At 50.9% G+C, this 24,744-nt stretch overlaps 1 protein-coding gene and 1 long non-coding RNA gene across 2 annotated transcripts in view; one reads left to right on the top strand and one right to left on the bottom strand.

Annotated features, from left to right (window-relative positions):
- The window catches only part of LOC309558134, a 437,057-nt gene extending 434,582 nt beyond the window's left edge, over positions 1-2,475 (top strand). Inside the window, exon 3 of the long non-coding RNA XR_014225407.1 lies at positions 2,456-2,475. This is a non-coding gene — a long non-coding RNA (uncharacterized lncRNA). The remainder of the gene's footprint in view (positions 1-2,455) is intronic.
- The window catches only part of LMLN (leishmanolysin like peptidase), a 58,858-nt gene that overhangs the window by 23,365 nt on the left and 10,749 nt on the right, over positions 1-24,744 (bottom strand). Inside the window, exons 4-9 of the mRNA XM_082261132.1 lie at positions 22,173-22,255; positions 9,225-9,342; positions 6,672-6,850; positions 5,725-5,830; positions 4,849-4,943; positions 4,648-4,765 (exon numbers count right to left, since the gene is read on the bottom strand). Coding sequence (XP_082117258.1) covers positions 4,648-4,765; positions 4,849-4,943; positions 5,725-5,830; positions 6,672-6,850; positions 9,225-9,342; positions 22,173-22,255 — 699 coding nt within the window. The remainder of the gene's footprint in view (positions 1-4,647; positions 4,766-4,848; positions 4,944-5,724; positions 5,831-6,671; positions 6,851-9,224; positions 9,343-22,172; positions 22,256-24,744) is intronic.

Below are 24,744 nucleotides of genomic sequence, written 5' to 3'. Positions count from 1 at the left end.
ACAGAGAGGAGTGAAGGAAAGATGGGCTCCGCTCATCTCTATGTCCTAGGAGGACTGGAGTGACATCATGACACTTCCGGTTCTGGATCCATGTAAACAAGACCATTTTCTTTTCAATGCAAAGATCAAAAAAAAAATTTGAGAGATTTGGGGTCTTTTATATCCCAGATCTCTCCATTAAGTGAACCTGTCACGCTGTATTGCTATCGCATGGGATGTTTACAATCCTTGAGATAGCAATAAAAGTGATCAAACATTTTTTTAAGGGATAGTGTAAAAATTTAATAAAATGAAAATGGGATTTTTGACTTAACGTAAATCCAATTCTCTGATGTTCATTGACGGACACAGCTCCTGATCTTCTTAACCATTGGGTTATACTGCCCCCTACAGGAGTAGAACACTAGGCAGAAAAAAACTCTGGCTACGCCTATGGGCGGTCACCGGGGGTATTCTCCCTCTCTCTGCTATAGGCACTCAGTTTTGTTACAAGCAGTATCAGAAGAATTACTACTCCACAGAAGGATGGGTGCTGTGTCCGTCAATGAACATCAGAGAAATGGATTTTACGCTAAGTCAAAAATCCCATTTTCTCTTTTGTTCATTGACAGACATAGCTCCTGATCTTCTTAACCATTGGGATGTCCCAAAGCAGTGTTAAACATGAGAGGGGGGGGGGGTCAGCGAAAAAATTAATTCCCAAGGCTAAACTATAGCCAACCAGGTAAACAGGAGCTTAACCAAAACTACTGGAGCCCACCTGAAGGAAAACAATGCACCCTCGAAGAGGACCTATAAGTCCTCTAAGGACTCATTGGTCCTCTTCCTCAATAGGTCCTCTAAACAGCAGCCTGCAAAACCTTGCGGCCAAAGGAAGCATCTGCAGAGGTCAACACATCCACTTTATAGAACTGAGGAGGCACTGAGCACCCGAGTAGAGCGCACCTTGACAGGGAAAGGAAGCACCTGACCCTTGATGAAATAGACCCAAATTACCTTCGGTCTGATCCATCTAGAAATGGTCGCAGAGGAAGCGGACAACCCTTTCCGAGGTCCATCCCTAAGCACAAATAGTGAGTCTGATTTCCTAAAAGACTCCATAGCTGCCAGGTACACCCTAATTACCTGGTTCACATCCAAGGCATGCAAAGCAATTTCCTTTGGATGTTTTGGCCTGGGACACAAGGAAGGCAACACAATGTCTTTATTCAAATGAAAATTAGAGACAAACTTTGGAAGGAACGACAGACAGGGGCGAAGAACCACCTCATCTCTGTGAACCACCAAGCAAGGTGAACGACAAGATAACGCCACCAATTCTGACACCCTGCACACAGAAGTGCTAGCCACAAAAAAGGCCACCTTCTGGGACAGCGTTGGCAGGGGAATCCCTTCAAGATTCTCAAAAGGAGGCTTCTGAATGACTGAGAGCACCAAAATGAGGTCCCAAGGCGGTAACGGAGACCACACTGGAGGAGCCAAGTGCAGAATACCCTGAAGAAAAGTAGGCACCAGGCAGTGTGTGGCCAAGGGCCGTTGAAAGAAGACTGCCAAGGCCGACACCTGCCCCTTGATTGTACTCAAGGTCAGTTTCTGCTCAACCCCCCTTTGAAGGAAGGTCAAGATCCTAGCCACTGAAAAATAGCGAGGATGAAACAGAACCGCGTCAAAGGTAGACACCATCAGGTCCAGCAACCGCATGCAAGTCCGGAGGGATGACCATCTGTTGGAAAGCAGGAGATGAATTGCAGCCTATAGTTTCTGGAGTTTTCTCTTTTTCTCCCACGGTAAAGCAGAGGAAGCGCTGGTACCCGGCACATATTGGAATGTGAAGGTAAGCGTCCTTGATGTTGATAGAGGCAAGAAAATCCCCCTGATGCAGGGATGCCACCACCGTGTGAATAGACTCCATTCTGAACTCCTGCACCCATACAAAGCATTTCAGCACCTTGAGGTCCAGAAGTGGATACTCCTTGCCTTTCTTTCTGGGAACTGTAAACAGGTTTGTGTAAAACCCCTGAAAACATTCCGATGACAGAACTGGGACAATCGCCCCTTGAAGTAATAGGTCTTGCACGGCCCCAAAAAAGACCCTGTAAGCGGTCCAGGGACCGGTGTAAGTTGGAAGGAAAGAACCTTTCCGGAGGGTAAGAATGAAACTCCATCTTGTAGCCGGACCGTATGACTTTGTGGACCCACTTGTCTTGTACCAGGGAAGTCCACGGGCCTGGAAACCAGCGAAGATGTCCCCCACCCCTGATACGGGTGAAGGCACATCTTCATGCTGAAGGAGTCTTGTCCACGGGTCTGGAGAAGCCTGCTCTCGACTTGCCAGACAAAGTTTGCTTGGATCCACCAGAGGAGGCCCTGAAAGGCTTTGATCCCTTATCAATCACCCCTGAGGGACGAAAAAACTTCTTATGAGCTGAGAAGGATGGCCCACGTCTAGGACGAGGGCCCTTGCCCTTACTAGCCTGCAGAAAAAAGATACTCTTCCCCCCTGTAAGACCCTTAATGATGCCATCCAGGGAAGCTCCAAACAGTTGATCTTGTTGAAAAGGAAGATCAGTCAAGGCCTTTTTAGAAGTTTGGTCCGCAAGTCATCATTTGAGCCAAAAAATACGCCGAACGACCACTGCTGAAACAGAGAGCCGAGCCACTAGGGGAGCCGCATCCAAAGAGGCATCACAGATAAACTGCCGCCCCCTGGACCAGCTTGTCCGCCAGCTCAGCAAAGGCAGGGGGAGCTGCTCCCCTCCTGGTCACGGTGTAAAAGCTTAGCCCACTCGGTCAGAGTTTGTGACACCAGTGCAATGGTAAATACCGGCCTCAGTTCCGAACCAGCAACAGTGTACATATTATGGGCCACAGCCTCCGTCTTCCTGTCAGCCGGGTCCTTAAAGGCCAGGGACTCTTCAACCGGAATCATGGTTGCTTTGTTCAATCTGGAGACCGGAGGGTCCACCATCAGTGGAACAGTCCACTTTTTAAGAAGGGACTCCACATAGGGGTACCGCATAGCAAATCGCTTAGCGACCACAAGGGGATGTTTTGGTCGTTACCACTCTTTAGCGACATTTCTGTCAAAAATAGGAGGGGAAAGGAAACACCTTTGCCTCTCTGGACGGCTTGTGAGTGCCAAAGGGAACCGACGCCTCAGTCGCAGCTTAAGCTGCATCCTCCATTTTTAAGGTCCCACGCACAGATACAATGAGCGCGTCCACCAGCGCCTTTTCGTGCCCGACTACAGGAGTGGAGGAATCATCCTCACTATCTGAGAACTCAGGGCGCATGGTCAGAGTGACCTGCGTCCGTGGCGGCTGAATCAGATTCAGGTGGGGAGCACTTTTTGCTAGCCCGGCAACTTAAAACCACCTCCACCCGGGGCACAAAGGACTCTAGGACCGCCATCAGTGCATCAATGGATGGTTGTGACCTGGAGGGCCCGCAGCCTCTGAGAGGGGATCAGGTGGGGAAATGTGCTCCAAGGACTCCATGAGTCAATAGGGGGACCCACAAAAAAAAAAAAAGGTGTAAAAAACACGGCTAAGGAACACCCCCACAGCTCCTGCAGCACCACCCGGTCACTAGCAACAGAGCACCCAATCGATCCTCAGCAGAGAGGGAGAGGACCCCACCAGACTCATCACCCAGCAGAAACCAGGCACAGCAGCCATCAGGAGAATCTGAACTGCATGTGCAGCGATCAGGAAATAAAAAGACCAATGGGGATCAGCACCAGGGGATGAGGAGGGGCTCCCACTGCTGAAATCGCCACCCAGGGGGCTCCACTGTCGTGGCAGCCGCTATTTTCAATGGCAAAACAACACAAAATGGCCAACAGACTACACAAACATGGTCGTCGTGCATAGCGCACATAGGCTACAAGAAAATGGCGGCCCTGCGTGGCACCCAGGGACCCAGGAGGGATCCTTAGGCCTCAGAAAAACAAGGGCCCTGCTAGGAGCCCCCTCCAGGTAAAGCCCCCCCCCACAGCCGATCGCCCCCAAAGCACCCTGCCCCCACCACAGGCTGTGGAAAAGGTCACCCCCAGCCCCAGTGTCAGTGAAGGATGGCCCACAGGGAACACGAGACTGATGAGGGGGGGGGGGGGGGGAGCTAATGGGAGGGAGGGGAACCCAGGGGTCTGACCGTACCGCCCCCTTCAACCCAAAACCCTCCATGAGGAGAGGGGGGACAGTTACTTACCATACCAGGAACCAGGCCTGGTCCTCAGTATTCTCAATGGTGAACATCCGCTGCCGGTTGATTCCTTCTCCGGCTCGCCGATCGCAAGGATGAGTTGGTAGAAGCACTGAAGGGCGACGGGAAGGGGGGGGGGGATTGGGGGGGCTGGGGGCCGGACGTCCCTTCCGCTGCCTGTAAGAACAATCAAGTGGCTAAAACAGTCGCTATGATTGTTCTTACGGTGCAGGGAATCGCCGGCTGAAAAAATGATATGTGAATGATGCCTGCAGCTTCACCTGTCATCCAGATAATTCCACTGAAAGCCCCGGACGTCATATGAGGGCGGGAAGTGGTTAAAACAAAAAAAACCTCAATCCATGTGTACCTGGTGTACACCATAGGCTGTGTAATGCACACACACAGACATACACAGCACACATATACACTACATAGACTCACAGTGACTCTGGGGGTGACCAGCAGGAACACCTTGTGTTGGAGCCTCTTGGAGCCGCTGACATCCCAGTTCCTGGTGACGGTGCGGACAACACGATCGCTCCACTGATAGACCCCCAGACTGCAGAGACAGAACACAGAGATGGGGGTCCCCTGTCCCTCCTGTACTGACATATCATGGCCGCTCACCTCTATGGATCTTACCTGTCATTGAAGAGCGGAAGCCCATTTATGTACCTTGGAGTCAGGGGATCGCCATTATCATCCCGATACAACGCAAAGAGACCGGCGGAAAATCCCTGAGAGAGAAAACCATGAAGTCACATACAAAAAGGACGGTTTATATATAAATCAAATATATTAATCACAGCTAATATATACCAAGAGGACTGGGCTGATTATAGTATTACATAAACTATATTGCCAAAAGTATTGGGACGCCTGCCTTTACAAACACATACACTTTAATGGCATCTCAGTCTTAGTCCGTAGGGTTCAATATTGAGTTGGCTCCACCCTTTGCAGCTATAACAGCTTCAACTCTTCTGGGAAGGCTGTCCACAAGGTTTAGGAGTGTGTCTGACGGGGGGGTGATGGACAGGGGGGGGGGGGTGATGGAAGGGGGAGGTGATGGACAGGGGGGTGATGGACAGGGGAGTGATGGAGGGGGGGGGGTGATGGATGGGAGGGGGTGATGGACAGGGGGGGGGGTGGACAGGGGGGGGATGGACAGGGGGATGATGGACGGGGGGGGCGATGGACAGGGGGTAATGGACAGGGGGTGATGGACAGGGGAGTGATGGACAGGGGAGTGATGGACGGGGGGGGGGATGATGGACAGGGGAGTGATGGACAGGGAAGTGATGGACAGGGGGAGTGATGGACAGGGGGAGTGATGGACAGGGGGAGTGATGGACAGGGGGAGTGATGGACAGGGGGAGTGATGGACAGGGGGAGTGAAGGACAGGGGGAGGTGATGGACAGGGGGAGGTGATGGACAGGGGGAGTGATGGACGGGGGGGGTGATGGACGGGGGGGGGGGTGATGGACAGGGGGTGATGAATGGGGATGATGACTTACCAGGGCGTGAATAATTTCATGCTTCACTGTAGATAACATGCCAGCGAACTCCTGGGGCTGGGTGGAGATCATGTTTGGACAAAGGTTGGCATATCCTGCTATTGGTCTGTCAGGGAAATTACAAACAAATATAGAATTATAACCAACACACAATTACTGGAGACACAGTGAGATTATTTTAGAGTATTACTCAGAGGTGTGCAGGTCTGGGGAGAGGGACATGGAGATGTCACTCAGCAGAAGACAATGTTTTGCTGAGGGAGATTAAGACTGGTGCAGTGTCATCTATACTGCTGGTCCATAGACTGACCTCGGTGTGATTTGTATGGATGGTCCATGGACTGACCTCGGTGTGATTTGTATAGGGTGGTCCATGGACTGACCTCGGTGTGATTTCTATGGATGGTCCATGGACTGACCTCGGTGTGATTTGTATGGAAGGTCCATGGACTGACCTCGGTGTGATTTGTATGGACGGTCCATGGACTGACCTCGGTGTTATTTGTGTTGAGGGTCCATGGACTGACCTCGGTGTGATTTGTATGGATGGTCCATGGACTGACCTCGGTGTGATTTGTGTTGAAGGTCCATGGACTGACCTCGGTGTGATTTGTATGGATGGTCCATGGACTGACCTCGGTGTGATTTGTGTTGAAGGTCCATGGACTGACCTCGGTGTGATTTGTATGGACGGTCCATGGACTGACCTCGGTGTGATTTCTATGGATGGTCCATGGACTGACCTCAGTGTGATTTCTATGGATGGTCCATGGACTGACCTCGGTGTGATTTGTATGGATGGTCCATGGACTGACCTCAATGTGATTTGTATGGATGGTCCATGGACTGACCTCGGTGTGATTTGTATAGGGTGGTCCATGGACTGACCTCGGTGTGATTTCTATGGATGGTCCATGGACTGACCTCAGTGTCCTCGGTTCTCCTACCTGTCCATTTCGGCTTCCAGTTGGCAGTATGCTGCGTAAGCGACAATATTTTCCTGGCTGCAGCGTTCTGTGGTGATGGCGCTGACATAAAGGACAAAGTCCGTGTTCCGGATCCCTCCACTGTCCAGGGGCCCGGAGGGGCCACAATACTTCTCTGTGTTATTACACAGCATGCATTGCTAGAGGGAAGACAGCAGAGAAATCGCTGAGTCACACAGAAGCTGCACCCCATCCCCCAGTCATGTGATGGGAAGGACGGGAAAAGTCTAACCAGAGAACAGGAGGGCTTCCCGAGTCTCCCGCACATTACACCCAGCACCCCGAGTCTCCCGCACATTACACCCAGCACCCCGAGTCTCCCGCACATTACACCCAGCACCCCGAGTCTCCCGCACATTACACCCAGCACCCCGAGTCTCCCGCACATTACACTCAGCACCCCGAGTCTCCCGCACATTACACTCAGCACCCCGAGTCACCTCAGGAGAATAATGAGGGTGAAATGTTCATCATGTGGTCTCCTGGAGAGACAACACAGCAAGCTGCCTCCGACCATCACACAGTGACATCAAGCAGCTCCTGCTGCTATCACCCACAGACAGTAGAGAAGGAGCGGGGCCAAGCCGCACTGGGCGTGTCAATGGGCACACAAAGCGCAGTCAGGGAGTGAGCCTGCAAGAGTGCTTCAATAGCAAGCATCTTACTATGAGGGCACTCAGCAGAGGGAGGGGCCTGGAGTGCAAGCGGGAAGGATTGGAGCTGCTCTGTGCAAAACCATTACACAGAGCAGGGAAGTATAAGAGGTTTGTAAAAAAAAAAAAAAACATTTACAAATCACATTACAGTTATTATAAACCGTTTTTTTTTTAAAATTAAAATAACAAACACAATCTACTTACCTGCTCTGTGCAATGCTTTTGCTCGGAGAAGCCTTGAAGCCTCCTCTTCTGGGATCTCCTATCGGCGCTCCAGGCCCCTCCTCAGCCCCCACAGATACTGCTTTCCATGGGGACACAACCGTCCTATCTGCGTCTATTGACAAAGACTGGGCGGCTCAGCCCTGCCCCCTTGTCACAGCATTTGATTGACAGCAGTGGGAGCTGCTGCTCCCGTGGACATAGCTGAATCGGATTGGGCTTAGGTAAGAAATGAGGGGGAGGGGGGCTGGGGGGATCCGGCAGCACAGAAGGCTTTTTACCTTCATGCATAGAATGCACCTTCTGCCTTTACAATCCCTTTAGGAAGCTAGCTCTAGAACAGTGGTTCTTAACCTGGGTTCGATTGAACCCCAGGGGTTCGGTGAGTCAGTCTCGTGGGTTCGGCGGAGGCACACCCGACTCATATGATTCATGATGACACGCACAGTGGTGGGATTCAGCCGGTTCGCACCGGTTCCACGGAACCGGTTACTAAATATTTGGAAGTTCGCAGAACCGTCTTGTGAGTTGTGACCATCTGTAGATCATCCTCCTGATCCGTTGACCGCTCTGCTGCTCACTCTGTCCTCTGTCGGCGCTCTCTCTCTGCAGGGAGGCGGTCAGAGCCCACACACTGCATTGGTTGCTAGGCTAGAGCCGCTTAGCGTCTAGCAACCAGTGACATCACCCCTTTCTCCTCCAGGCCACCTCCTCCCAGACAGTCCCTGACTCCCCGCCTATTACAATTTGGCTCTAGTAGGAAAGGGTGGACCCAGGGCGCAGAGCAGTGCGCCCCGAGCCCACCCATTGCATGACAATAGCGAATGAAAATTCGCTATTGTCACACGGTTCCTCCTCCTCCTCGGCCAATGCCATTGGCCGAGGAGGAGGCGGGAGGACTCGAGGAGACGTGGGGACTGAAGAGAAGAAGTCGCCGCTACAACGGGTAAGTCAAGTGCACTGGTCTCGGGGGGGGGGGGCTTGGCAAGTTGGCACGCTGTTCACTCAGCATTGAAGGGGGCACGTAGCACGCTGGTCTCTGCATTGAAAGGGGGCACGATGATCTCTGCATTGATGGGGGAACGCAGGTCTCTGCATTGAAAGGGGGCACGAATGATGATCTCTGCATTGAAAGGGGCATGAATGATGATCTCTGCATTGAAGGGGGCATGCCGCACGCTGGTCTCTGCATTGAAAGGGGGCACACTGGTCTCTGTGCATTGAAAGGGGGCACGATGGTCATATATACCTAAAATAATATATACCTATGTTTTGAATTTGAAAAAAATCATATTTTATTTTTCCAATTAGGAAGGGTTCGGTGAATGCGCATATGAAACTGGAGGGGTTCAGTACCTCCAACAAGGTTAAGAACCACTGCTCTAGAACCACTTTAAGTTCCTTCCTAGCAAAATGACAGGTCATCATGAAGCCTCAATCCCCAATCATCTTCACTATGCTCCCCCATGTCTCCTTTACAACCCTCAGAAAAAATCTGCTGTGGCATGCTGAGGAGCATGTGACCCCCCCCCCCTACAGTTACAGAGTCTAGATGTGTTCTATTTATGACCAGAAAATGTGAAGACTGACCGGAGACCCGGATAATATAAAGAGAGCAGGGAGAGAAGAGACTCACCTGAAGATGTTCCTCCGGGACGACGACCGGGCCGCACCTTGTGTGCTGAGCGCAGGCGCCATGACAGTATCTGTGAGGATCCGACTTCTTCTTCAGGTACTGATTGTTTGCACATTGTCTTCAGTCAGCAGGGAGAGAACACAAAAGATCAGCAAATTAGATGAACATGAAAACCGCCCCCCTCCCGCCGCCCCCGCCCCCGAGGGTTCTCAGGCTGACTGCATTCCTTAAAGGGATTGTAAAGTCTCATTTTTTTCCTATAAAAATAACAAACATGTTATACTTCCTCCTCTGTGTAGTTGGTTTTACACAGAGATGCCCGGATCCTCCTCTTCTGTGATCCTGGCCCCTCCTGATGAGTGCCCCTACAAGAACCAGCTTGTTATGGGGGCACCCAAGCTGAGTCACAGCTCCCTGTGTCCATTCAGACACGGAACCCCGCCCCGGCCCCTCTCTCTTCTGATTGGCTAACTGACTTTGATTGACAACAGCGGCAGCCAATGGCGCCACAGCTGTGTCTCAGCCAATCAGGAGGGAGAGTCCCGGGCAGCTGAGACAATCATGGACATCGCTGGACAGAGAGGGACCTCAGGTAAGTATTGGGAGGCTGCTGCACACAGAAGGATTTTTATCTTAATGCATCGAATGCACCTTCTGCCTTTACAAATCCTTTAGGCCCCTTTCACACTTGTGCGACTTTTCATGCAATTTGGGACTGCAAAAATCACATGACAAGTCGTTCTCCATTATTTCCAATGAGCCCCATTCACATCTGTGTGACTTGACGTCGCGCTGACTTCAAAGTAGTCCCTGCACTACTTTTGGCATGATTTTGATGCGTTTTGGAGGAAAAGACATTATAAGCCAAGTCAAACTTGCGTCAAAATCACTGTAAAATCGTGCGACTTTGAAGTTGCACAAGTGTGAAAGGGGCCTTAAAGTGAATCTAAAGCGATCCATGCAATTCCTCGATCCCACCTGCTGCATATCCCATCTAACAGAACGTGTCCATAGAAGATGCAGTAAGGAATCTCTATCTAGATAGCAGCTGTGAAAACTCTGTGTGGAATTCCAGCTTACCTTCAGAAGTCTGATCTGCAATGCCTACGCCCAGGAAAGTCTGCCCGGATGGCATCAATCCTGCTTTCTTTCCTGATAGGCTGACGGTGTCCCAAAGCTGCTAAATCTGTTCAGTTTGTTAGCAGAAGTCAATTCTGTTACTAACTATGCCTAACCCCTTCAATACCGGGCATTTTCACCACCTTCCCGCCCAGGCCAATTTTCAACTTTCAGCACTGTCACACTTTGAATGACAATTGCATGGTCATGCAAAACTGTAACTGTATGACATTTTTATAATTTTTTTGATACAGATAGAGCTTTCTTTTGGCGGTATTTAATCACCACTTTTGGTTTTTTTTTTTTTGCTAAAACAATTTTACAAAAATAGAAAAAAAATTGAAAAAAACAAAACTTTTTTCTTAGTTTCTGTTATAAAATTTTGCAAATAACGGAATTTTTGTAAAATCTTACCTGTAAAATTCCTTTCTCTGAGTCCTCCGACAGTCGCCGCCCCTTCATATTCATCACCAATGGGTTATGTCCTCTTATCCGTAGGAGTAGCTAGGCAATAGAATATGTTAGTACAAAAGACTTTTAACATATCCCCACCCCCAGGGGGTGGTCCCCTCAGTACATAACCCTCCACTTCCTGTAACCAAAACAGTTTCAGTGAAATAGCAGTAGAGAGTACATGAAAAACCCCAAAAGAGGGGCGGGGGCGGCGACTGTCGGAGGACTCAGAGAAAGGAATTTTACAGGTAAGATTTTACAAAAATTCCGTTTTCTCTTACGTCCTCCGACAGTCGCCGCCCCTTCATATTCATCACCAATGGGATGTCCCAAAGCAGTGTAAACATGAGGGGTGGGAAGAACGCAGCCGCGCCCAAGGCAACGCCGTCTCCCCATCAGAGAAAGGAACCTTACCAAAGGAAGGAAACCAGTTGGGCATAAGAACAAAACACTCGCTCAACAGGAGCAAGAAAACCCAGGGAAAAAACAAAAGTCCCAAACAGTCAAAGAACCCGCAACAAGGGCTCTAGGGAACAGCCGCACTAAGAACCTTGCGGCCAAAGGAAGCATCAGCCGATGCCTGAACATCTACTCTGTAGAATTTTGTGAAAGTGTGAACGGTCGACCAAGTCGCCGCCTTACACACCTGGGCCACAGAGGCCCCATGACGACAGGCCCAAGACGTACTCAGAGACCTGGTAGAGTGCGCCTTCACAGGTACAGGGGGAACTTTCCCCTTCAAAGCGTAGGCCTGTTCAATGGTCTGTCTGATCCATTTGGCGATTGTAGAAGCCGACGCCGTCATGCCCTTCCGAGGACCTTCCGGAAGAACAAACAAGGCATCCGACTTGCGAAAAGACTCAGTCGACTTCAAGTAGACTCTAATCGCCCGGACAACATCCAAGGAGTGAAGCAGCACCTCCGTCGGATGCTTAGGCTTCGCGCAGAGCGAAGGCAGGACAATATCCTCATTGAGATGAAAGTCCGAAACCCTCTTTGGAAGAAAAGAAGGGTTAGGTCGCAAGACCACCTTGTCCAAATGCACAACCAGATACGGAGACTTGCAGGACAAGGCTGCCAGCTCCGACACTCGACGAGCCGAAGTGATAGCCACCAAAAAGGCGACCTTCTTGGATAACAAAGACAGCGAGATCTCCCTGATCCTTTCAAACGGAGCACGCTGCAATACAGACAGGACTAGATTCAAGTCCCAAGGGGGTAGAGGGTCCTTCCTAGGAGGGATCAGATGACGTACCCCCTGCACAAAAGTGCTAACCAAAGCGTTAGATGCCACAGGACGCTGAAACAGAACGGCCAAAGCGGACACCTGACCTTTGATCGTAGCCAGCGCCAAACGCTGTTCAACACCCGTCTGAAGGAAGGACAATACCCTAGACACTGAATAAGTGGTAGGAGAGAAACCCCTGGATTCGCACCAGGCAAAATACGCCTTCCAAGTACGGTAGTAAACCTTCCCCGAGGAAGACTTCCTCGCATTGATCAAGGTGTGAATGACCTCAGGGGAAAGACCCCTGTTCTTCAGGACCTCGGTTTCAACAGCCAGGCCGTCAAAGCCAGCGACTGTAAAGCAGGATGGAAGATCGGTCCTTGCGACAGAAGATCTTCTCGAAGAGGCAGACGCCACGGGACGTCGATTGCCAGATTTACGAGGTCTGCGTACCAGGACCGGCGAGGCCAGTCCGGTGCCACAAGAATCACCGCAGTTGGTTCCGAGTGCAACCTGCGCAGGAACCTGGACAGCAATTGGAGCGGTGGAAACGCATACATCAGTCGGTACTGATGCCACGGGGCAACCAACGCGTCCGACGCGTCTGCCCGAGGATCGCGCGTCCTTGCCACGAACCGTGGAACTTTGTTGTTCAGACGAGACGCGAACAGGTCTACCTCCGGAAGGCCCCACTTCGCGCACAACATCTGGAAGACATCCGGGTGAAGGGACCATTCCCCCTGGTCCAGGGTCTGGCGGCTCAGATAATCCGCCTGCCAATTTTCCACTCCCGGAACGTGAACTGCAGATATTGCCGGGACATGCGTCTCGGCCCAAGACAGAATCGCAGCCACCTCTCGAGCCGCCTGGGCACTCCTGGTGCCCCCTTGGGGATTGATGTAAGCCACCGCCGTGGCATTGTCCGTCTGCACCCTGACCGGACAGCCGTGGAGACTGTCCGTCCAACGACGAAGACAGAGGAGTATCGCTCGCAGTTCCAGAACGTTGATCGGAAGGGAGGATACCTCCTTCGACCACACACCCTGGGCGGACAGAACGCCCAGAACACCACCCCAGCCCGACAGGCTGGCGTCCGTGGTGATCACCGTCCACGAAAGGGGACGAAAAGACTTGCCCCCCGACACTGAGGGGGACCGAAGCCACCACAGAAGATCCCTTCTGGTCTGAGAACTCAAGGATATCTGAAGATCCAGAGAGTGCGGTCGCCCGTCCCACTTGGACAATATCTCCGCTTGGAGACCCCGAGTGTGAAACTGAGCGAAGGGAATCGCCTCGAAAGCCGAGACCATCAATCCCAGACACCGCATGCACGTCCGAATGGACGAGAACTGATTGTCCCTGAGGGACCTGACTCCCTCCTGAAGAGTCCTGAGTTTGTGGTCCGGTAGGAAGACCTTCGCCTGGACAGAGTCCAGAATCATTCCCAGGTATGGGAGGCGGACTGACGGGCACAATGTTGATTTTGGGAAATTGATCGTCCAACCAAACTCTTGCAGAGTCTGCAACGTGACGGACAGATCCTTCACCAGACCTTGGTTGGTCGCAGACCGAACCAGAATATCGTCCAGATATCCCAGGACCGATATGCCCTGGGCTCTCAACAAGGCCAGAACCGGAGCCAGCACTTTGGTGAACACCCTCGGAGCCGAGGCGAGACCGAAAGGCAAAGCCACAAATTGGTAATGATCCTCCGCTATGGCGAATCGAAGGTACCTCTGGTGACCCTCGAAAATGGGGATGTGAAGATACGCATCCTTCAAGTCGATGGAAGCCATGAACTCCCCCGGAACCAGGGCAGCCACCACCGACCGCAGGGATTCCATGCGGAATTTGCGCACCCGCACAAAGCGGTTCAGCGCCTTCAAGTCCAGAATCGGACGTACCTTGCCCTCTTTTCTGGGCACGGTGAACAGATTGGAATAGAACCCCCGAAATCTGTCCCGATGAGGCACCGGGACCACCACACCCTGAGCCCTCAGGTCCTGCACCGCTAGACGCAGGTCCCGCAAACGCTCCGGGGATAACAGAAGATTTGAGGGAAAAAATCTGCTCTTCGGCCGAGAGAGAAACTCGATCTTGTAACCAGATCGAACGACTTCCTGAACCCACCTGTCCCGAACCCGGGACAGCCATGGCCGAGAGAAAGCGAGCAAGCGTCCCCCCACCCCAGACTCGGGTGAGGGCGCCCCTTCAGGCCGCACTGTTGTGGGCCGCAGAACCGGATTGGCCGGACTTTTGCTTACCAGCCCACGGCTTCTTGTGGGAGCCTTGACCCTTTGACGGCTTGCCCCTATAGTGTGACCGAAAGGCACGAAAGGACCCCTGATGGGGTCGAAAGGAAGCATGCTTCTTACCAGGAGCCGCCTTGGGCTTGTGGGATTGGGGCAAGAGCGTGCTCTTACCACCCGTGACTCCCTTAATTAGTGCATCTAAGGATTCGCCAAAAAGGCGAGAACCATTATAAGGCAGATTGGCCAAAGTCTTACGGGAAGATTGATCCACAGACCAACACTTCAACCAAACCAGGCGGCGATTTAACACCGCCACACTGTGTACACGTGCAGCCAACGGAACCATATCCAGGTCCGCATCACACAAGTACATGACACCCTGGTGGATTTGATCCACCATATCCAAAGTCGCCTGGGGGGCAGAATCAGCCACCAGGACCCGCCTAAGCACCTGCGTCCAGCTCGCGACCGCTTGGGCCGCCATAAGAGAAGCAAATAAGGCTTTTAACATAGAACCCATAATAGAATAGGTGTGACGGGCAAGAGATTCCATCCTCTTGTCCGTGGCATCCCGGAACACCGGGGTGTCTTCAGCCGGAATCGCAGTGGATTTGTTCAAAACCGCTATCGCATGATCCACCGGCGGTGGAATACACCAGCGTTCATCAGTAGCAGGCGTAAAGGGATAGCGTAGCTTAAACCTACTAGGTACAGCAAATGGCTTGCGTATATTACGCCACTGTTCTTTTACAGCGTTTTGGAAATCATCAGTGCAGGGGTTCACCCTCTGAATCAGAGGAAATTGAAACTCTGGGCCTTTTTGTGGATTGAGCAGCCACCAGCATTTGCACCTGAGTCGCAAGGCTAGCCACAATCGCAGCCAAATCCCCCCCAGGGGGGGAGAGTGCAGACCCCTGGCTTCCCACTAAAGTTGTAGGAAATTTGTTTTCCTGAGAATCCATGCCCCTGTAGCAGTAAAATAAATGGGTGACCGCCCCTTTAAGAGAGCGCTGCGATCGTAGCCCACTGCACACAAACACCCCACACAAGGGACCCCCACAGGGACAATTAAACCAAGGCAGGATACAGGGAATAGAGGGAAATGAACCTGGAGATCGCTGCTGCTGCTGCTGCCTGCGGTGCTCCTGATGGAAAGGAAGTGCTGGTATACAGGGCGCTCTATTAAAGCCTATGGAGGCTACAAGAAAATGGCCACCATGCATGTAAAACATGCGGCCGGAGCGATCGCAGCCAAAATGGCGCCGTTTGGCGCCGAAACCGCCGCTCCCACACCCCATGAGGGTGAAGTAAAAAAAAAAAACATCCAAATTGCCCAGCAAAAGGAAGCATGTTAAACCGCCGCAGCGGCGCTGTAATGTGCCCCAAGCATGAGAAACTCAAGCCCCACAGCACACAGCCGTTCACATACAGACTGACACAGAGTGCAGCACAACCCCCCCCCTCCTGCAGCCCACAGCATGCAACATGAGGGATAGGGAGACAGTAACATTGTGAACACAGGGTAAGGTAACACAGTCCCAGACTGACACCCCCCAGACAGACAGGTCCCCACATACATACACTTACCTCTAACATGGCGTGGGGAACCCGCACAGGCGAACAAACCGCTGAACATAAGGCAGGGAGAGTCGCATCTAGGACGCATCAGAAGGTGGGTTGAGAAACCGCACAGCGTCCGGTGAGGTAGCCACCTCACCTGGCATCCCTGCACGACACAGGGATGGGTCGTTCAGAAAACTCAGGAGCGATACCTGACTGAACGCTCGATGGCGGGCTGAGAAACCACCGACCCACAACCTGCGACCAGGGGGGTCAGCCCGAGACGCAGCCCGCATGATCCTCTTCTTCCGAAGAACTAACTAACGCTGATAAAATAACAGCTAACAATTAAGAGAGAAAAAACTCAAATAAAATCCAAAGAAAGGAAAGAGAGCTGAGACAAGGTGTCCCAGCACAGAAACATCCAGCCACTCCTGACAGCTAGACAAATGAAACTGTTTTGGTTACAGGAAGTGGAGGGTTATGTACTGAGGGGACCACCCCCTGGGGGTGGGGATATGTTAAAAGTCTTTTGTACTAACATATTCTATTGCCTAGCTACTCCTACGGATAAGAGGACATAACCCATTGGTGATGAATATGAAGGGGCGGCGACTGTCGGAGGACGTAAGAGAAAATGGGATTTTTGAGTTACGGTAAAATCCATTTCTCTGATGTTTATTGACGGACACAGCTCCTGATCTTCTTAACCATTGAGTTATACTGCCCCCTACAGGAGTAGTACACTAGGCAGAAAAAAAGCTTTACTACGCCTATGGGGCAGTCCGGGGTGGGGGGGGGTGTTATACTCCCACTTTCAGCAATAAGCACTGTAACAGTTTTGTTACAAGCAGTGTCAGAAGAAATCCAATTCCACAGAGAGGTGGGTGCTGTGTCCGTCAATGAACATCAGAGAAATGGATTTTACGGTAAGTCAAAAATTCCATTTTCTCTTTTGTTCATTGACAGACAACTCCTGATCTACTTAATCATTGGGACGTCCCAAAGCAGTGTTATACATGAGGGGTGGGAAGCAGAAAAAATTCCCAAGGATAAAACCATAGCCAACCAGGTAACAGGAGCTCAAAAGCAACTGGAGCGCACTTTGAAAAATAAATAAATAATACACCCTCTAAAAGGACCAGGTCCTCTAAACAGCAGCCTGCAAAACCTTACGGCGAAAGGAAGCATCCACAGATGCCAACACATCAACTTACAAAATTTTGTGAAAGCGTGCACAGACGACCAAGGTAGCCACCTTGCAAAACTGTGGCACCGACGCCTAATGACAGAAAGCCTAGGAGGCACTAAGCGCCCGAGTAGAGAACGCCTACGCCTGACCCTAATTGAATAGGTCTGAATCACCATCTGTCTGATCCATCTGGAAAATGGTCGCAGAAGAAGCAGTCAACCCCCTTCCGAGGTCCATCCGTGAGCACAAATGGTGAGTCTGACTTCCTGAAGGACTCCATAGCAGCCAAGTACACCCGAATTGCCTGAACCACATCCAGGGAATGCAAGGCAATTTCCAAAGAATGTTTTGGTCTGGGACATAGGGAAGGCAACACAATGTCTTCATTCAATTGGAAATCAGAGACGACCTCTGGAAGGAACGACGGACAGGGGCAAAGAACAACCTTTTCACTGTGAACCACCAAGGAAGGAGATCAACAAGACAACGCCGCCAGTTCCAAAGTGTTTGCCACCAAAAAGGGTCATCTCCAGGGACAGCGTAAGCAGGGGAATCTCCCTAAGATTTTCAAAGGGAGGTTTCTGAAGGACTGACAGCACCAAATTGAGGTCCCAAGGCGGCAATGAAGACCGCACTGGAGGAACCAAAAAGTCAAACTCCCCGGAAAAAAAGGTATGCTCCAAGGAGAGTGTGGCAAAGGGTTGTTAAAAGAAAGAAGACTGCCAAGGCTGACACCTGGCCCTTGATGGTACCCAAGGCCAGGCACTGCTCAACCCCCTCCCACTGGAGGAAGGTCAAGATCTGAGCAACCGAGAAAGAGCGAGGATGAACCCCAAGAGATTCGCACCATGCGATGTACGTCTCCCATGTACGATAATAGATCTACCTAGAAGAAGATTACCTAGCTTTTAACAGCATAGGAAACACTGAAACAGACAAACCTCTATCCTACAGCACACGGTCTTTAACAGCCAAGCCACTGAAACCAGCGACTTTAAAGCAGGATGGAGATTGGCCCTTGGGACAGCAGATCCTCCCTGAGAGGAAGTCTCCAAGAAAACCTCGGCGACCTGCCGCACCAAATCGACGTACCAAGACAGGCGAGGCCAGTCTGGGGCCACTAAGATAACCGGAATCCCTTCTGCCTTGATCCTGCGCAGAAGTCATCGCAGAAGTTTGAGAGGAGGGAAGGTGTAAATCAGATGATACTGACCCAAAGGGCCACCAGTGGTGTTCGCCAGAGGATACCAAGACCGTGCCACCAACCTCTGCACCTTCCCGTTGAGCGGACAGGCCAATAGGTCTACCTCTAGAGTGCCCCCCCGAAGACACAACTGATGAAAAACCTCCGGATGAAGTGACCATTCCCCCTGGTCCAACACCTGTCGATGTAGGCAATCCGCTTCACCCCCTTGAATGTGTACGGCGGAAAGGGCTGAAACGAAACATTCTGACAACCATAGAATGCTACTGTCAGAGCCGCCATGACACATCTGTGCTCCCCAGGTGATCGACATAAGCCATAGCCGTGGCATTGTCCGATTGAAATCACACCGGACACCCCTGAAGACGATCCGTCCAGGGATCCAGACAAAGTCTGATCGCTCTGATTTCCAGTACCATGATCGGCAGTCTGGACCCTTCCAGGGTTCAGACCCCCTGGGCAGAATCTTTGCCGAGAATGCCTCCCTACCCAGACAGGCTGGCAGCCGTGGGACGACTGTCCAATACAAGGGGAGAATAGATTTACTCTGTCAAAGTGCCGGAGAAAGAAACCACCAGATCAGGGACCCTCTCGTTCCCCGGCTCAGCCGGATCAAATCGGCCAGAGACTGTAGATTCTTGTCCTATTTGACCAGAATCTCCCTGCAGGGACCTCGTCCTGCATGCAAATCCGGAGGGATGACCGTCTACAGGATAACAAAAAATGAATTGCAGCCTGCAATTTCTGGAGCATGGCCAGAGGAAAAAGCACTCTGCCTAAGGTTGAGTCCAGAGTCAGACCCAGATAGTCCAGTTTTGTGGAAGGAACCAGAGCAGACTTCTGAAAATTCAGAATCCAGCCGAACTCCCCAAGAATTCATACAGTGATCTCCAAGTTGTCCACCAGAGCCGTAGGGGATTTGCAGAAGAAGGTCTTCTAAGTAGCCCAGTACCATGATCCCCTGCTTATGCAACAATAACAGCACAGAGGACAACGTGTTGGTGGAGGCGAGACCCAAGGGCAACGCCGCAACTGGTAATACTTCTCTCCCACAGTAAAATAGAGGAAGCGCTAGTCGGGCACCCATTGGAATGTACAGGGAAGCATCCTCGATGCCGATAGAAGCAAGGAAGTCCACATAAAGAAGTGATGGCACCTCGTGCGAATGGACTCCATTCCAAGTCCACAGGCCACAACCAGCGAAAATGTCCCCCCACCCCAGGCACGGTTGAAGGCAGACCTCCAGGCTGAAGATGCTTTGTCTGCGGGTCTAGAAAAAAAATCCCACTCTTGGCAAGGCAGGCCAGGGCCGATTGGAACCTCCCTAGGAGGACTTAAAACTTCTTGTGAGCCGAGAAAGCCGGGCCACATCTGCTACGAGGAGCTATTTCCATTTTGGATCGAAAAAAAATACCCTTCCCACTGTGAGACTCTTAAAAGATGTCACCCAGAGCAATCAAAAACAGGCGATCGCCATGAAGGCAGTCAGAGCTTCTTAGGAGGCTGGTCCGCAGACCAACACTTAAGCCAAAATACATACCCAAGCCTACTGCCAAAACAGGCGGCTTAGAAAGCAGGAGAGCCGCAGCCAAAGAGGCATCACAGACAAGCTGCTGTCCCTGAACCAACTGGTCTGCTAACTCAGCCAAGGCAGGTGAACCTGCTTACCCTCTAGGTCATGGTGCAAAAGCTTACCCACTTAGTTAGTGTTTGTGACACCAAGGCAATGGCCAGTACTGGCCTATGCGCCGAGCCAACAGTAGAGAATATATTGTGGCCACAGCCTCCACCTTCCAGTCAGCCGGATCCTTAAGATTGGAAATTCCTCTACTGGAATCATGGTTGCTCTATCCACCCTGGGTCCATTTCTGGAGTAGCAACTCAGCAAGGGGTACCTCACAGAAAGGTGTTTAGGAAACATAAGGGAACGATTTGGATGCTTCCATTCAATCTTGGCATTAGTCAAAATAGGAGGGAGAAGGCAACACTGTTGCCGTGCGAGATGGCTACTGAATGTCAAAAAAGGGGAACGGCAAGCTACGCAGCAGCCTCAGCTACATCGTCCATCTGAAAAGCCTCCCGCACAAATTTTAATCCGTGTGCAACCAGTGCCTTTTGAGTGTAGCTACAGCTAAGGAGGGAATATCCTCACTGACAGGTCCGGGGGGGGTGGATGCCTGGACTGAAACCAGCGGCTTCAGCCGCTCGCACTAGAGCCGCCCCATTGAGCTTCTGGCTAGTAGGCCACAAGCCGCAACCTAAATTTTCTGCAGTCCGTCCACCAGTGTGTGGCTCCAAAGGAACTGGGATCGACTGAGGCACTGGAGGGGAGGACGGGTGCTTGAGCGGAGAGCGGCGGCTTCAGCTGCCCTCACCAGAGCCGCCCCACAGAGCATATCCAACCAGTAGGCCCCAAAGCCATGGCCTAAATTACCGGTGGGTCCGTCCGATCACCCGCTCCCCAGGCCTTACACATAGCCCAAGGGAGCCCTTCCCCAGTACAAACAACACTAGAGTGGAGGGGGAACAGTGCACCCGCCAGATGGGACACAGGGCATGTAGAATGCTAGCCCATGACCCCCACCGGGAGGGAGGGGGGTTGGTGGTAAACCCCGGAGGGACCAACCACCCCAGGGAGTACCCGCTCCCCACTAACCGTCTGGGAAGGAGGGAGGGGGCCATCTACTTACTAGTCCAGCGTGCGTGCGGGTAACACTCCCAAGACAGAACCTCCTCGTTAAGGAAGTGGGGGGGCTGTTGGCCAGGGTAACACTGTGGTGCGGACTATTGGCGCCCATTCATATGTGTCCCCACGAGATGTATAACTCGCTGGCCGTTCCGGTCCAGGAAGGGGCCTGTCACGGCCGACCCAGCGCGGAGCTCTGGTCTGTGCGCGCTCGCTGGCCAGACTGGGGTGACCACTGGATTTTTAAAAAATATCCAGCCTGTCGCCCAGTCCGGCAGTTGATTGTAGATTCTCACAGGAAAAATAGAAAAAACAGAAAAAATTGCCAGGACCAAGAACCCAGCAAGGAACTAGGTCCTTACTCCTGACTAGGCAGAAAAAAAACTGAGTGCCGATAGCTGAGAGTGGGAGTATACCCCCTGGGACTGGCCATAGGCATAGTCAAGCTTTGTTTGTGACAGGGACTTTGGGTGATGAGTGCAGTGCCGGGACAGGGTCATCCAGCACCCAGGGCAAAGATGCCAAACTACGCCCCCCTCCCCCACTCATGATGTGCAAGCTTAGGGGATCCGCTATCACTACTCCTGCCAGCCTTGTAACAGAAGGAAGGCGCCCCCATCCCTACAGTAAACCATTGCCCCCAGGGCAGCCGCCCCTCCCGTCCAAACCTTGTCCTGGACCAGGATGGGTGTTATGAAGGAGAAGAACGCATTACCCATGTGTGTGCTGCTGCTCCATATTGGTAAAATTACATAGAAATGGCGGCAGGTAGGAGGATGGACAGATGTCTCACACCTTCTGTTGCTACATCCATAGGAGATTGTACATTCAGATTGTGCAGTGTGTGGCGAGCGTTCGATTCTCAGACTATTCATAGGAGTGGGTGCAATCATTAATCACTAAGGCCGGCCATACACGGTTCAAATCTCAGCCGGTTCAGCAGGAACCAGCTGAGATTCTAACCATTAATGGGCAGGCTGATTGTCTTCAAGTTGCTGAATCAATCAACTCGGGTACAACCAGCCTGCCAGATTCGCTTGTGATCTTCGCTAGGAGATGCAATAGCCGCAAGTGATAATCAATGTCTTCTCCCAGCGGGGACGGCAGGGAAGACAAGCGATCGGCAGGGGGATTCCCCTGTAAGCACTGTCTGTGTTGATGGGAAAATCATGCAAAATTCTTTCCTGCAACAACTTTCCCCGTCTTTGGCCTTCCTAGGCCAGATTCCGGGGGGTTCTACTGGGATGGACTCACCTGCTCAGTAGGATGGAGCTGCTGGGTCTTCGCACTTGGAATGTCTTCTGTAGATAGGAAATGGCTTGTGGGAAGAGCTTGTTCTGTGGACAGAGAAGGTGACATCAGATATCCATCCTCATCTCAGGACCGGGACCGCAAATCCTACCTGACCTCTAATAAGGACCTTCAATATGTCCATCACAGCACCGAACCCCAAATTCCACCCAGATTTATATAAAGAGCGTTCAATATGTCCATCACAGGACCGAACCCCAAATTCCACCCAGATTTATATAAAGAGCGTTCAATATGCCCATCACAGCACCAAACCCCAAATTCCACCCAGATTTATATAAAGAGCGTTCAATATGTCCATCAGAGCACCGAACCCCAAATTCCATCCAGATTTATATAAAGAGCGTTCAATATGTCCATCACAGCACCGAACCCCGAATTCCACCCAGATTTATATAAAGAGCGTTCAATATGTCCATCACAGCACCGAACCCCGAATTCCACCCAGATTTATATAAAGAGCGTTCAATATGTCCATCACAGCACCAAACCCCAAATTCCATCCAGATTTATATAAAGAGCGTTCAATATGTCCATCACAGCACCGAACCCCGAATTCCACCCAGATTTATATAAAGAGCGTTCAATATGTCCATCACAGCACCGAACCCCAAATTCCACCCAGATTTATATAAAGAGCGTTCAATATGTCCATCACAGCACCGAACCCCAAATTCCACCCAGATTTATATAAAGAGCGTTCAATATGTCCATCACAGGACCGAACCCCAAATTCCATCTCAGGACCGGGACCGAAAATCCTACCTGACCTCTAGATAGGACCTTCAATATGTCCATCACAGCACTGTACCCCAAATTCCACCCAGATTTATTTAAAGAGCGTTCAATATGTCAATCACAGCACCGAACCCCAAATTCCACCCAGAATTATATAAAGCGCGTTCAATATGTACATCACAGCACTGTACCCCAAATTCCACCCAGATTTATATAAAGAGCGTTCAATATGTCCATCAGAGCACCGAACCCCAAATTCCACCCAGATTTATATAAAGAGCGTTCAATATGTCCATCACAGCACCGAACCCCAAATTCCACCCAGATTTATATAAAGAGCGTTCAATATGTCCATCACAGCACTGAACCCCAAATTCCATCCAGATTTATATAAAGAGCGTTCAATATGCCCATCACAGCACTGTACCCCGAATTCCACCCAGATTTATATAAAGAGCGTTCAATATGCCCATCACAGCACCGAACCCCGAATTCCACCCAGATTTATATAAAGAGCGTTCAATATGTTCATCACAGCACCGAACCCCAAATTCCATCCAGATTTATATAAAGAGCGTTCAATATGTCCATCAGAGCACCGAACCCCAAATTCCACCCAGATTTATATAAAGAGCGTTCAATATGCCCATCACAGCACCGAACCCCAAATTCAACCCAGATTTATATAAAGAGCGTTCAATATGTCCATCACAGCACTGAACCCCAAATTCCATCCAGATTTATATAAAGAGCGTTCAATACGCCCATCAGAGCACTGAACCCCAAATTCCATCCAGATTTATATAAAGAGCCTTCAATATGCCCATCACAGCACCAAACCCCAAATTCCATCCAGATTTATATAAAGAGCGTTCAATATGTCCATCACAGCACCGAACCCCAAATTCCATCCAGATTTATTTAAAGAGCATTCAATATGTCCATCACAGCACCGAACCCCAAATTCCAACCAGATTTATATAAAGAGCGTTCAATATGTCCATCACAGCACCGAACCCCAAATTCCACCCAGATTTATATAAAGAGCGTTCAATATGTCCATCAGAGCACCGAACCCCGAATTCCACCCAGATTTATATAAAGAGCGTTCAATATGTCCATCACAGCACTGTACCCCAAATTCCATCCAGATTTATATAAAGAGCGTTCAATATGCCCATCACAGCACTGTACCCCAAATTCCATCCAGATTTATATAAAGAGCGTTCAATATGCCCATCACAGCACCGAACCCCGAATTCCACCCAGATTTATATAAAGAGCGTTCAATATGTCCATCACAGCAGCGAACCCCGAATTCCACCCAGATTTATATAAAGAGCGTTCAATATGTCCATCACAGCACCGAACCCCGAATTCCACCCAGATTTATATAAAGAGCGTTCAATATGTCCATCACAGCACCGAACCCCGAATTCCACCCAGATTTATATAAAGAGCGTTCAATATGTCCATCACAGCACCGAACCCCGAATTCCATCCAGATTTATATAAAGAGCGTTCAATATGCCCATCACAGCACCGAACCCCAAATTCCACCCAGATTTATATAAAGAGCGTTCAATATGTCCATCACAGCACCGAACCCCGAATTCCACCCAGATTTATATAAAGAGCGTTCAATATGTCCATCACAGCACCGAACCCCAAATTCCACCCAGATTTATATAAAGAGCGTTCAATATGCCCATCACAGCACCAAACCCCAAATTCCAACCAGATTTATATAAAGAGCGTTCAATATGTCCATCACAGG

Source organism: Pelophylax lessonae, assembly GCF_965119305.1.
Source record: "Pelophylax lessonae genome assembly, chromosome: 6".
NCBI lineage: Eukaryota > Metazoa > Chordata > Amphibia > Anura > Ranidae > Pelophylax > Pelophylax lessonae.
The sequence above is the reverse complement of the archived record's forward strand: the minus strand, read 5'-3'. Positions and strand labels throughout refer to the sequence as shown.